Genomic DNA, 13,056 nt, shown 5'->3' on the forward strand with positions numbered 1-13,056 from the left:
GAGCTGGCAAGTTAGAGGAGTAGGGGGCAGGGCAGGGGTGGAGAAGAAGAGGAAACACCACCAGCTACGTCCACACCTGGAAGCAGGGTGGGAAACCAGGGAGCCTGAGCCACGTGTGCCCATCACATCAGATGTCTGTCTTACAGACAATTACCTGTTGAAGAACGGCACCTCGGACGTGTTACTGTGTGGGAACAGCTCAGATGCCGGGTACGTGGTGCTCACCACCCAGGGTCACCTTGCCCAGCCAGGGGAGGGGGATCTCCTGGGGCTTTCTCCACTGATGGTGCTTTTTGTTTAGGCACCTGGCCTCAGGGACAGTGAGGCCTTCCCTGCTTCCCTTCCCTGCCAGGGCTCTGTTGGCCTCCCCACCTCCACCCTCCTCAGAGGAGACAGCTATGAAGGAGATGAAGCAAGGCCAGGGACAGGTTCATAGGAAGGGCTAAGGGGGCCTTGAAAATGGGGCAGGGGCAGGAGGGCAACCTAGGAGCCCTTCAAAGTCCCCCACCAGCCCAGCCCTGGCTCCATTGCTTTCAGAAGCCCCCCAGGGCTGCTCTGTCCCACTGCTGTCTTCACTCGCTCCCTGCTGGTCCTGTCAGGGGTGAGCCTGACCTCCCCAGGCAGCCTGGAGTCCCCCTGAGGGCAAGCAGGACCTGAGTAGGGTACTCAGAGATGCCTGTACAACTCCTTAGGTCAGGGTCAGTGCGGCTGAGGCATGGATTATTAGGGGAGGGGGCGCAGACCACCTGGTTGAGGGTGCTCTGTGGAGTTGTATTCCCACGTCTCTGAGTATGACATTCCAGAGCCCGTGTTTGCTGCCTCCTCGTTGCTAAGGAGATTGTCTGGAGGTTCTTAGGGCATCCACAGGTACAGAAGCTTCTTGGCTACATCCTCCCGCTTGCCAGGTCTGCGTGTGTGTGTGCGTATGTGTCACACACACACACACACACACACACACACACACGGTTCCAACCCAGCGCTCTCTCTTTGGGAGAGAGACTGTCGCCTCCAGTTCCATGGACTGTGGCTCTCTGCCTTAGCTGAAGCAGCACCCGGGTGTGCCGTTGTGCAAATGGGCGCATTCTCCAGACACGGCCAGGCCCCAGCCCGCCCACCCCAGAATCCTTACTCAACCTCATGACCCTGCCTTTGCCCTGAGCTCCATCCTGTTCAGCCCAAGCATTGCTGCTTTTCTCTGTGTACCTGTGCTGTGCTCAGCTCCCCGTGGGTTAGACAGGCAGAGGAAGAGACAGGAGCCAGGCCCTCGGATGGGGTTTCATGTGGGCAGAAGGGAGATGGAGAATACAGGTAGGTGGAGAAAAGGGGAGACAGTGTCCCAGTGGGAGGCCCGGCACAAGCAAAGCCTTGGAGGCAGGCCCTGCAGTGGGCAGGAGGCTTGTGAAGCCTGCCTTGGGGACCGGCAGGGCATGTGCTATGCTGCCCAGGGAGATGTGGCAGGGGCAGCGGTCTCCTTACAGCATGAGGCGAGGTCTATGTGTCGACTGCAGGGCATGTCCTGAGGGCTACCGGTGCCTAAAGGCAGGCCAGAACCCGGACCACGGCTATACCAGCTTCGACTCCTTTGCCTGGGCTTTCCTCGCGCTCTTCCGCCTGATGACGCAGGACTGCTGGGAGCGCCTCTACCAGCAGGTGCGTGGGTGCCTGGTCAGCAGAGGGGCACCAAGTATGGGGCTCAGGGCCCAGGCCTGGGCTGCACAAAGCCTCCGTTTTCCTTTCCCCAGTGAGACAGCAGCTGTCCTTACAGTGGCGGTGGGGCCCCTGTATGTGAAGGATGAGGTCCAGCAAGAGACTTTCTTTTTACTTGTGACCAGGAGTCCATCCTTTATATAGAACGCCTCCTTCTCTGTGTGTGGGACACGCCTCCACCCAATAGGATGGCGTATTCCTTCCCAGTGAGTGCTTGGGACATTCTGCCCTCCCTCTGTGGGACAGGACACTCCCCTCTCTACCACCCAGGTGGTGGCTATGTGAACCCCCAGCACAGCCAGCTGCGTGATTTGGAAACCCCATGGCCCAGAAGGGACCTAGAGAGTGACCTCTGCTGCTCTTGTCTCCCACCCACCCCAGACCCTGAGGTCTGCAGGCAAGATCTACATGATCTTCTTCATGCTTGTCATCTTCCTGGGCTCCTTCTACCTGGTGAACCTGATTCTGGCTGTGGTCGCCATGGCCTACGAGGAGCAAAACCAAGCCACCATTGCCGAGACCCAGGAGAAGGAAAAGCGCTTCCAGGAGGCCCTGGAAATGCTCAAGAAGGAACATGAGGTGGGTGAGCAGCCAAGGGGCTTCCAGATCAAGCCCTCGCCTGGCTGGATGCCTGTGAGCACGGTGCATGCTGGGGAAAGCTGGTGCCTGTATGCATGGCGCATGCTGGGGAAAGTTGGTGCCAGTACGAGTAGTGTCTTTTGGCCAAAAGGTGATACCTGCTGGTTAAAGGTGTCTGCTGAGTAAAAGTGGAAACCCTGGTAGTGTAGTGGTTAAGAGCTACGGCTGCTAACCAAAAGGTCACCAGTTCGAATCTACCAGGTGCTACTTGGAAACTGTATGGGACAGTTCTACTCCGTCCTACAGGGTCGCTATGAGTCAGAATCAACTCGACAGCAAGGGGTTTGGTTTGGATTGAGTAAAGGTATTTTTTACGAGGGTGCATATGCTGGGTAAAAAGTTGTACCTGCTGGGTAAAGGTGCCTGTTAGTGAGGTCCCTGCTAGGTACAGGTGGGCCCTGTGAGCAGGTGTATGCCAGGTAAAGTTGTTCTCTAGGATCGTGGTATCTTCTAGGTGAAGGTGGTGCCTGCTGGGTAAAGGTAGTGGCAGTTGGGTAAGAGTGGTCCCTGTGAGCATAGTGCAAGCTGAACAAGAGACCCGTATATCCATGGACATAGTTTATTCTGGTCAAGGGCTGCCTTCTGGTGGGGTAACGAGGAAGGCCCACGGCTTGAGCCAGCTCAGGAAATAAGCACTGCACTGGCTACCCACAGTTCCCCACACCGAGGGTGCTGAAGGCTGACTGCAGAGCAAGCCTGCTAGACGCCCCGCTGTGGGCATCTACTTTTCTTCTCACTGCCCCACTCCACCTCCCCCAGTGCTCCTTTTGGCCAGCGGAACCTTCTGGAAGATCCCCTGCCCTCTGGTTCCACTGCTTCCTCTGCTCACCAATACTCCCCTTATCAGTCCTACACGCTTCCTGTTCCCAGCGGCTGCTCACTTCAGCCGTAGTCAGCCCCTGGATCTTGGTCTTTCTCAAAAAATTCTGCGTCTGTCTGAACTTACTTGTCTGCGATGCCCTTGTTTGGGGTCAGGTGCCAGTCTACTGACGTTCGGAGTTGCCTGCTCTGCCTCAGCCTGAGGCTGCACAGTGTCATTGACTGAGAAATCCCTTTCTTCACCCTTTTTCAGGCCCTTGCCATCAGGGGTGTGGACACTGTGTCCCGCAGCTCCCTGGAGATGTCCCCTTTGGCCCTGGTAACCGCCCACGATAGAAGGAGCAAGAGGAAGAAACGAATGTCTTCCGGGACGGAAGAGTGTGGGGATGACAGGTTCCCCAAGTCTGACTCAGAAGATGGCCCCAGAGTACTGGTAATCCCCGCTGCAGCTCTGGCTCTCTCAGCGTGGTCTAGCAGGGAAAGCCCATCGTGCCGGGCCCCTGATGTGGTCACAGTCCCCACATACACTCCACAGCATCTTTGAACTCCCTCCCAGCCCTGCCTGCTTCCCAGGCCTTAGGCAGCAGGGCAGGGCAGGTTTGGGTGTGATGATATCCCAACCTGGGGCTGAGTCCCCCAGCTTTGGAGCTGGAGTTAGGGGACCCCCTACGGTATGGATTGGTAGGAGCCCAAGAACATGCCCAGGTGAGTAAGGGGGCATAGCTGACCACTGCACGTTCTGCCCAGGCCAGGCCTACCACAGCTACAGCCTGCACATGCCAGGAGCCTTCTTGCCTCCTTGTCCCCCTGCCCAGCCTTAGCCTCACCTTCAGGCCCAGATAAGCCGCAATCTCAAAGCCCCAGATACCCAGACTTCAGGAGGTCCCAGAAGATGCAGGATTGCCTCTGACCCTGCATTGCCTCCTGTAAACACTCCCTGGCTCATCGCACCCCCCGCCCCCAGCTCCTGTGTGGCAGGCAGAAGCCCTCAATGTCCCAAGGAGTTGAGCTGGGGTGGTGCCACAAGGGCTAGGCTGGGAGCACATGAGACCGTCTTGGTCAGGCCCCCCCCTCCATGCCCCCAGAATCGTCTCAGCATCACCCCTGGCCTCAGCGGGACCTCCATGAAGCCACGCTCCAGCCACGGGAGCATCTTCACCTTTCGCCGGCGAGACCTGGGTTCGGAGACGGACTTTGCAGATGACGAAAACAGCACAGCCGGGGAGAGCGAGAGCCACCGCACATCACTGCTGGTGCCCTGGTCCCTGCGCCGGCCCAGCACCCAGGGCCAGCCTGGCCCCGGGACACCAGCTCCCGGCCACATTCTCAATGGCAAAAGGGACAGTACCGTGGACTGCAATGGGGTGGTCTCCTTGCTGGGGGCAGGCGAACCTGAGGCCACGTCCCCAGGGAGCCGTCTTCTCCACCCTATGATGCTGGAGCGGCCCCCAGACACGGTGAGCCCAACCATGGTGCAGGTGCCACTCAGAGCTGCTCTCCTAACTGGTCACCTGTTGCCAAGTCCAAAAATACCAAATATCTATTGAGTACCTGTGGAATCCTGGGCAGTATAAACAGTTAATGCCCTCAGCTGCTAACCAAAAGGCTGGAGGTTTGAGCCCACCCAAAGGCACCTTGGAAGAAAGGCCTAGTGATCTACTTTTGAAAAATCAGCCCTTGAAAACCCTGTGGGGCACAGTTCTACTCTGACACACATGGGGTCTCCATGAGTCTGACTTGACTCAACAGCATCTGGTTTGGGTTTTTTTTTGTTTGTTTATCATGTGCTGGGCTCTGGGGTTAAATAAGCCCACAAAAAGTCTCTGCTTTCATAAGCTTCCATGCAAATGGGGGCAAACAGACAAAAATCAAATAAGGAAAAAAACGTGTATACATACATACATAGGCATGTAATGGTGATAAACAGAATAATAGTTATATGTTTAGCAACTGGTAAGGCACAGGCAAGGAGCCGTGGTTGTGCAATGGTTAAGCACTCAACTGCTAACTGAAAGGTTGGTGGTTAGAACCCACAAGCAACTCCACGAGGGAAAAAAGACCTGGCGATCTGTTCCCATAAAGATTACAGCCTAGGAAACCCACTGGGGCAGCTCTGCTCTGCCCAGCATCGTCAGGCCGTGTGTTAGCCCGTGCTAGTTGCCGGATCATGGCCAATCCAGGCGGTCCTGGGGGAGGGGCCAGAGTGGTAGCGGGGCATTCTAGACAGCAGTTATTAACCAAGTTTGAAATAGTTTAGTGTTTTACCAACTGGTAACTCAGCATAAGCCCATGTAATAAGTCCTATGTGTGGCAGGGGATGGGGAGGGGGCCGCAAAACGAAGGCCTGAAGGGGATGAGGTTGGGAGCCTGCTGTGTTCTGAAGCCGAGGAGTGGTACAGAGGAGTGGTTAGCGCCGAGACTCGAGAATCCCAGCTCACACCTGACTAGCTAGTGGCCTATGGGCCGTTCCTTACATGACTTCACTGTGCCTCAGAGGTCTCATCTGTAAAATCGGTTAAATATTCCCATCCAGGATCGTTGCGAATATTACACGTGGGTCAGGCAGAGCCCACATGCTGTGTATAAGTGTATGGATGTAGTTAGAACACCGTTGTAACATATTGTCACCGTCATCATCTGGAGGGACCATGTTTAGGCGGAGGAACAGCTAGTACAAAAGGCCCTGAAGCAGAGACATTGATAGCCTGTGGGAGGAGACCTCACGAGCTCAGCGTGGCTGGAGCAGAGGGAGAAAGGGAAGGGAAGTTGGAGTTGGTTTCAGAATGCTAATGGGGGGAGGTGACCAGATGGTGAAAGGCCAGTCTGGTGACAGACTAGTGACTGCCCAACCAGCTATCTGGCATCCTGCTGCCCCCTGCTTCCCCCCACACAGTGTCCAGAGCAGCCCACCCAGGAGAAAGCCTACTGTGCAGCTCAGACTCCCAGGCCACCTACGGGGAGCTAGAGGGTGCCAACAGTGAGGAAGCTAGCACAGATCAGGGAGACTGGATCAGGAAGATGGAGGTGGACGTAGGAGGAAGGACCCAGAGCCAAAATATTGGCAGTTCAAATCCACCCAGAAGTACCTCAGAAGAAAGGCCTGGAGATCTCCTTCTGAAAAATCAGCCATTAAAAACCCTGTGGAGCACAGTTCTGCTCTGACGTAGAGGGGTCACCCGAAGCCAGAGTCTACTTGGGAGCAACTGTGTTTGTTTGTTGTGGAAATAAAAACAATACAGCAGCCAGTTGTGGTGGTGAGGACTGTCGTTGTTGTTGTCTCGGACTCATGGCGACTCCACGTGTGCAGAGTAGAACTGCTCCCCAAGGTTTTCAAGACAATGCCCTTCCTGAAGCAGATCGCCAGGCCTGTCACTGAGGCGCCTCTGGGCGGGTTTGAACCACCAGCCTTCCAGTTAGCTGTCAAGCACTTAACTGTTTGTGCCACCCTGGCTTCTTGCAGTGAGGACTAAAAGAATTAAAACAGGCTGAGTGCTCAGACCAGTGCTCAGTTCATGGTCAAGGCACTGTTATTATCTGTAATTGTTCCTGGAGCCCTGGTGGTGCAGTGGTTAAGAGCTTGGCTGCTAACCAAAAGGTCGGCGGTTTGAATCCACCAGCTGCTCTTCGGAAACCCTGTGGGGCAGTTCTGCTCTGTGCTGTGGGGTCTCTGTGAGTCGGGATCGACTCGACAGCGACAGGACTAACTGTAGAGCAGTGGGGACTCACACCTCTGGAGCAGGGCGTGGAGGGTGGGTTCCTGGGAACGTCAGGATGGGGGAGATAACCACAGCCTCTGGAAGGGCGGGGTACCTGGCTCCCTGGAAACGCCAAAGCCCCGAGCTGCAGCCTCCCCCGCAGGCCCACCTGGGAGCCTCAGCCGGTGGACTCACAGCGGAGCCTGAGCGCTAATAGAATTTCCTAATCTCGTTAGGGAGAGAATCATCTCGTTCTGCTGCACATGTCAGGAGGAATCCAAGTTCAAACACTTCATTACCCGGAATCTGACTTCACCCGTTCTCACTTCTGTGGGGCCCATTTGTACCCTTAAAGGGATTAGCAGGCCACGGCGGGGTCATTTGCAAAGTTAAAGGAATTAGTGGACCAAGATGGAGACATTTGAAAAGTTAAAGAGATTAGTGGGCGGTAGGCCCCTGGGAATGCCTTCCTCCGCTTCCACCCCGTCCGCAGTGAGACCGTCTGCCCAGCTGTAGTCTGAAAACAGCAGCGTCTGGCATGTGCCACCATCTGCCATCAGCCAGCCCTGACACGTGCTGACCCCGTGTGTGTCCGAGTCGAACTGTGCTCCACGGGATTTCAGAAATAGTTGCTTTTTAGGAAGTAGATGGCCAGGACTTTCTTCCACGGCACTGTGGCTGGACTAGTTGCTTTTTAGGAAGTAGATGGCCAGGACTTTCTTCCACGGCACTGTGGCTGGACCTGAAGTTCTGGTCTTCTAGTTAGCAGCCAGTCACGTTAACTGTTTGCACCACTCAGAGATTCCTGGCACGTGTTGTTGTTGTTGGGTGCCGGTGAGTTGATTTTGACTCGTAGCGACACCACGTGACAGAGCTGAACTGCCCCATAGGGTTGTCTTGGCTGTGACCTTTACAGAAACAGTAGTGGGTGCTTGATGGACACAGAGGCAGGGGGAAGGGCAAAGCCAACAGGTAGCTCACATTCACTTTATTTCGATGGGGGGGTGGTGAAGACTTACTTTGTCCCACACCTTTATAAGGAGCCTGGTCCCAGAGGGCACATGGGGCGGAGGGAGACGTATGGAAGCCATTTTTTTCCTCCCTCCACTTGTTAGGCCTTCGCCCCTACCCCCGGTCATCTGACAAGTTAGAGGCAGAGCTAGAACTGCTAACCCAAGCCTCCAAGTTAATTTGTCCATCCAACTAATATTCATCTAGTGCCAGCCTGCCACCCCCCACGTGTCTGTCAGTTTGTCATACCGTGGGGGCTTGTGTGTTGCTGTAATGCTGGAAGCTACGCCACGGTATTCAAATACCAGCAGGAGAAAAAAAAAAAAAACCGACAGGGTCACCCACGGCGGACAGGTTTCAGCTGAGCTTCCAGACTAAGACAGACTAGGAAGAAGGACCCGGCAGTCTACTTCTGAAAAGCATTAGCCAGTGAAAACCTTACGAATAGCAGCGGAACACTGCCTGATACAGTGCTGGAAGGTGAGCCCCTTGGAAGGCTCTTGGATTGACACAGTGGCCGCAACGATGGGCTCAAGCATAGCAATAATTGTGAGGATGGTGCAGGACCAGGCAGGGTTTCCTTCTGTGGTATATCGGGTCGCTGTGTGTCGGAAACAACGGGACAGCACCTAACAACAACAACAAAGCCTGCTGCATCTGGAGCCCTAGTGGCACAGTGGTTAAGCACTCAGCTACTAACTGAAAGGTCAACAGTTCGAATCCACCAGCCACTCCTTGGAAACCCTATGGGGCAGTTCTACTCTGTCCTATAGGGTTGCTATGAGTCGGAATCGACTTGACAGCAGTGGATTTGGTGTTTTGGGTTTTTAGCCTGTTGCATTGGGAGCCAGGCAGTGTTTGTAAACAGAATACAAAATCCCTGCCCTAAGGCTGTTTGGAACCCACCCCAGGCCCTGGCTCTGCCACCCTGGGTAGCCCGGGCCCACCTCTGTCCTGTAGAGGTTTTAAGTCCAAGATCTCATCTTCCTCAGCTGAACAGCCGGGTCCTCCCTCAGCCCCGGCCTGGGCATGTGGGCTGCCATCACGCTTGGCCCAGCTGATGTAAAGTCTTTGCGGCTCCTCCTTGCTTGTGTGGGGGGCTCCAAGAATGCCTGCCTACCACACTTCATCAGGACACTCTAATCTCTGCTTTCAGTCATGGTGCCTTTACATACACGCATGTTGAAAAGTAACCCGACAGTGCAGAAGTGCATAGAGTGAGGTGTGAACCCCCCAGCCTCCCACAACCCCATTCCCCAGGTAGACCCACTCCAACAGTTTGGTGCATATCCTTCCAGAGCTTTTTCTTGTTTTCCATCAAACACTGTGCCCTGGAGATGCGTCCATGGGCGTGCACGGGTCAGCCTCCCCCTCTTCACTGTCTGTGCCCTAGTCCAGAATTGGCCCGTATCCATAATTGATTTTAACATTCTTACTATCAATTCGTTGTCCTTCATTTTGATGATATTAGGAGCAGCGCTGCAACAGGACAGCATTGTACGTATATTTTTGGTGCACGTGTATAATTATTTATGAAGTTAGATTACTAGACAAGAAATTGTAAGGCAATTTAAATTCTTAGTAGCTGCAGCCAGACTGCCTCCACGGAAGCTCCTGTCAGCCATGTCTAAGCGCTGTGCTTTATGTTTCTATTAATGTCCTCTTAGAGCATGTTAGTTTTTTTTTTTTTCCCCCAGCTTCTTTGTGCTCTTGACTCTCGGGAACTTGTGGTCAATTAAGACTCCCAGATCGTTTTTGCATGTACTAATGTATGTGACAGCATCTGGCACAGGGAGGCCTGGTACCTGTGGTTTCCTGTCCACATTTAATAATCTCCACTGGTGAGAGGTGGGAAGGAGAAGAGAAGAGAATGAAGGTGATAGGTAGGGTGGGAAGGTATTAACTGGGAGGGAGTTGGGAGCAGAGCAGCCCAGCAGCCAGTGTCCCATCAAGATCCCCATCTTGCCCCTGTGACCTCTCCAGTCTAAGGCTGGGCCAGGCACCCAGGTTCAGCAGGACTAGGGCTGAGGCAGGACTCCCGTACCCGGGCTGACACACATCTCCTGGTTACACGCAGACCACACCGTCGGATGAGCCAGGCGGGCCCCAGGTGCTGACCCCCCAGGCTCCACGTGTGGACGGCTTCGAGGACCCAGGAGAGCGGCAGCGGGCCCTCAGCGCGGTCAGCATCCTCACCAGTGCACTGGAAGGTCAGCACACCCAAGCTTCGCCCAGCCGCTCCCCATACCAGGCCTACCCAGCCTGACCCAGTGCTAGTCTTCTAGTGCTGCTATAACAGGAATACCACAAGTGGGCGGCTTAAAGAACAGAAATTTATCTCACAGTTCAGGAGGCTATAATTCCAGACTCAGGGCGCCGGTTCTAGAGGAAGGCTCTATCTCTCTCTTTCTCCCTCTCTCTCCGTCAGCCCTCGGAAAAGGTTCTTGTCCCTTTCAGCTTCTCTTCCTTGGTTCCTTGGTGAACTCCGTGTGGCTTCGGCCTTTCCCTATTTCTGTTTGCGTGCGTCTATGGCTCATCCGCTCTTTTTATGTCTCAAAAGTGGTTACCTTTAAGACATACCCTACACTGCTAGGTTCCCATTAACATAACAAAGGAAACCCTATTCCCAAATTGGATTACATCCACAGGTATAGGGATTAGGATTTACAACACAGATTTTTGAGGTCACCATTCAGTCTGTAGCACTTGGCCATCCCCCATCTTGTCTTGGCCAGCCTTGGCCATCTGCACAGCTCTCCTGGTCTTTCCTGTCCTGTGTATCATATGTCCTGGCCTGCTCTGGATGTCTTTTCATCTGTACCGGCGTGTTCTTTCCTGGGCGTCCACGTGTCTGTGTGTCTTTCAAACATCCACACATCTGTCCTAGCCTGTCCCAGGCTGTTCTTATTGGTCTCATCGCATCCTCTCCCAAGCGTCTCCATGCCTGTTTTAGCCTATTCCCAACCTTTCTAGATCTATCCCAGACTGCTGCCGGCATCCACCATCTGTCTGGCCAGTCTCATCCTAGGCAGCCCCACATCTGTTCCCATCTGAACTTGGAACCCTCTTAACTTGTTCCTTCCCTCCCAGATGTACTCACATCTTCCCAGCCTGTCCCAGGCATCCGTTATCTGTCCTGACAAGTGCCAGATGTCACCTGTGTTCCTCCTGCTATTCCCTGCATGTCTTATGTCTGATCCTTATGTCCCAAATGTCATCTCATCCTTTTCAACAACCCACCCGTGTCTGTGTAGGACTAATGCCTCAAGCAAGCCCACATCTGGCCTAATCTGCCCTACCCTGTTTTCCCATATCCATCCTGGTCTCCTGTCCCAGTGTCCAGTCCTCATACTTCCAGGGTATGGAGCTAGCACAGGTCATCCCTTCCCTTAGCCTTCGCTGCCCTCCCTCTCTTCCTGTCACGTAGCAGCCCCGTCGTCTCCCTAAGTAAGTCATAACTTTCCTGGAACATTGTCAATTATATACTGAGTTAGGCGGCTCCAACAAACCAGCCCCCTGGCTGTTCCCCAGAGTTGGAGGAGTCTCACCGCAAGTGCCCGCCCTGTTGGAACCGCTTTGCCCAGCGCTACCTGACCTGGGAGTGCTGCCCTCTGTGGATGTCCATCAAGCAGGGAGTGAAGGCCATGGTCATGGACCCATTCGCAGACCTCGCCATCACCATGTGCATTGTGCTCAACACGCTCTTCATGGCCCTGGAGCACTATAACATGACAACGGAATTCGAGGAGATGCTGCAGGTTGGAAACCTGGTAAGGGCCACTGGCAGCTGACCGGTGAATGGGCATCCCTGGTGGGACGGGCTCTCAGCCAACTGGCACAGCCTTCGTAGGTAAGGGAGGAGGTGTCCTGAGCACAAAGGGATCTTATCATGGTGGGAGTCACCATGGAAGACATCTTAGAAGAGGGAGTCTCAGAGTCAGCTTTTAAGGAGCTGAGAGGTGTGGATTGGGGGTGGAAGATTGGCAATGTAAGTTTATGATGATGTCCGGAGACTGGAAAAAAAGGTGAATTGGGGTGAGCCCGAAATGTGTGAAGAAGTGAGATTTTGCAGTTGGTGGATGGGGGAGGAGAGGGTATGAGGAAAGAGGCAGATCTCTTATTGACTAAGATTGCAAAGATGCTCACCAGTGTTTGTTGGCTGGGAGAAAGGATGGGTAGTTGATTGGATGGGTGGATGGGTGGATGGATGGATGGATGGATGGATGGTTAGATGGATGGTTGGATGGATGGATGGGTGGGTGGGTGGATGGGTAGGTGGGTGGATGGGTAGGTGGGCGGGTGGGTGGATAGCTGGGTGTCGTGAGTAAATCAGGCAGAGCTAGGTTTGAATTCTGACTTAGCTCTTACTAGCTATGTGACCTCAAGCAAATTACTAAGTCTCAGTAATTGGTATGATGAGTATTTGTTAAATTTAATAAATGTAAAATCAGTATGACAGCATCAGCCTCACAGGAAACTAACGAAGGTTGAGTAAGATAATATCTGTAACGGGCTTGGCTAGAGTTTGATATACAATAAGCATTCAAAATAAATGATAGTTGTGGTTATTGTTGTCATTGTTGTTATTAAACAGACTAACCCTGGAAGTCAGAATATCTAGGTTTTAATCCTGATTTTTTTTTTCTTGAGATCAAATCCTGCCTCTTTGCTATGGGGAAGACAATGCCCCAAGAAGAGAAGGGCGACATAGTGATAGCAGAGTGGGCCTGCAACCACTGGTCCTGACACCCAAGGATAGGGTTCTGTCCAGGTAAACACAGAGTCAGCCTTCTCCACTGGCATCAGAAAGGGGCTCCTGGATCCCTGGTGAGTTGTTGTGGGGACAGGAGGACCTCTGGCCACCTGATCTTGGCTCACTCTGACTGATACCCAGCCCTATCTTGGGCCCGCCCACTCGGGTACCCCCACAGGCAGGCAAGTCTCCCACACTATGGAGCGTGAGGATTTTCTTCTCTTGCTACTTTCCAAGCCCAGGACTCTTGATAGTTCTCTGCTAAGTCTATTCAAACTTTTTCACAAATAGAGTTTACTTTGCTGTACTTTTTCCCCCCTTCTTCTATACTTGCCCTGGTTGCACAGTGGTTAAGAGTTCCGCTGCTAACCAAAAAGTCAGCAGCTTGAATCCAACAGCTGCTCCTTGGAAACCCTATGGGGAAGCTCTACT

General features: G+C 53.7%; 1 protein-coding gene across 7 annotated transcripts in view; it reads left to right on the forward strand.

The window, feature by feature from the left end:
• SCN5A (sodium voltage-gated channel alpha subunit 5) overlaps window positions 1–13,056 on the forward strand; it is a 110,485-nt gene that overhangs the window by 27,297 nt on the left and 70,132 nt on the right. For all 7 annotated transcript variants that reach the window (XM_049870768.1, XM_049870769.1, XM_049870771.1 and 4 more), the window contains exons 7-13: window positions 147–210; window positions 1,509–1,650; window positions 2,089–2,286; window positions 3,419–3,598; window positions 4,251–4,622; window positions 9,949–10,081; window positions 11,403–11,641. In XM_049870768.1, the coding sequence (XP_049726725.1) occupies window positions 147–210; window positions 1,509–1,650; window positions 2,089–2,286; window positions 3,419–3,598; window positions 4,251–4,622; window positions 9,949–10,081; window positions 11,403–11,641 (1,328 nt within the window). The remainder of the gene's footprint in view (window positions 1–146; window positions 211–1,508; window positions 1,651–2,088; window positions 2,287–3,418; window positions 3,599–4,250; window positions 4,623–9,948; window positions 10,082–11,402; window positions 11,642–13,056) is intronic.

This window comes from Elephas maximus, chromosome 27, assembly GCF_024166365.1.
Source record: "Elephas maximus indicus isolate mEleMax1 chromosome 27, mEleMax1 primary haplotype, whole genome shotgun sequence".
In the NCBI taxonomy this organism is placed as follows: Eukaryota; Metazoa; Chordata; class Mammalia; order Proboscidea; family Elephantidae; genus Elephas; species Elephas maximus.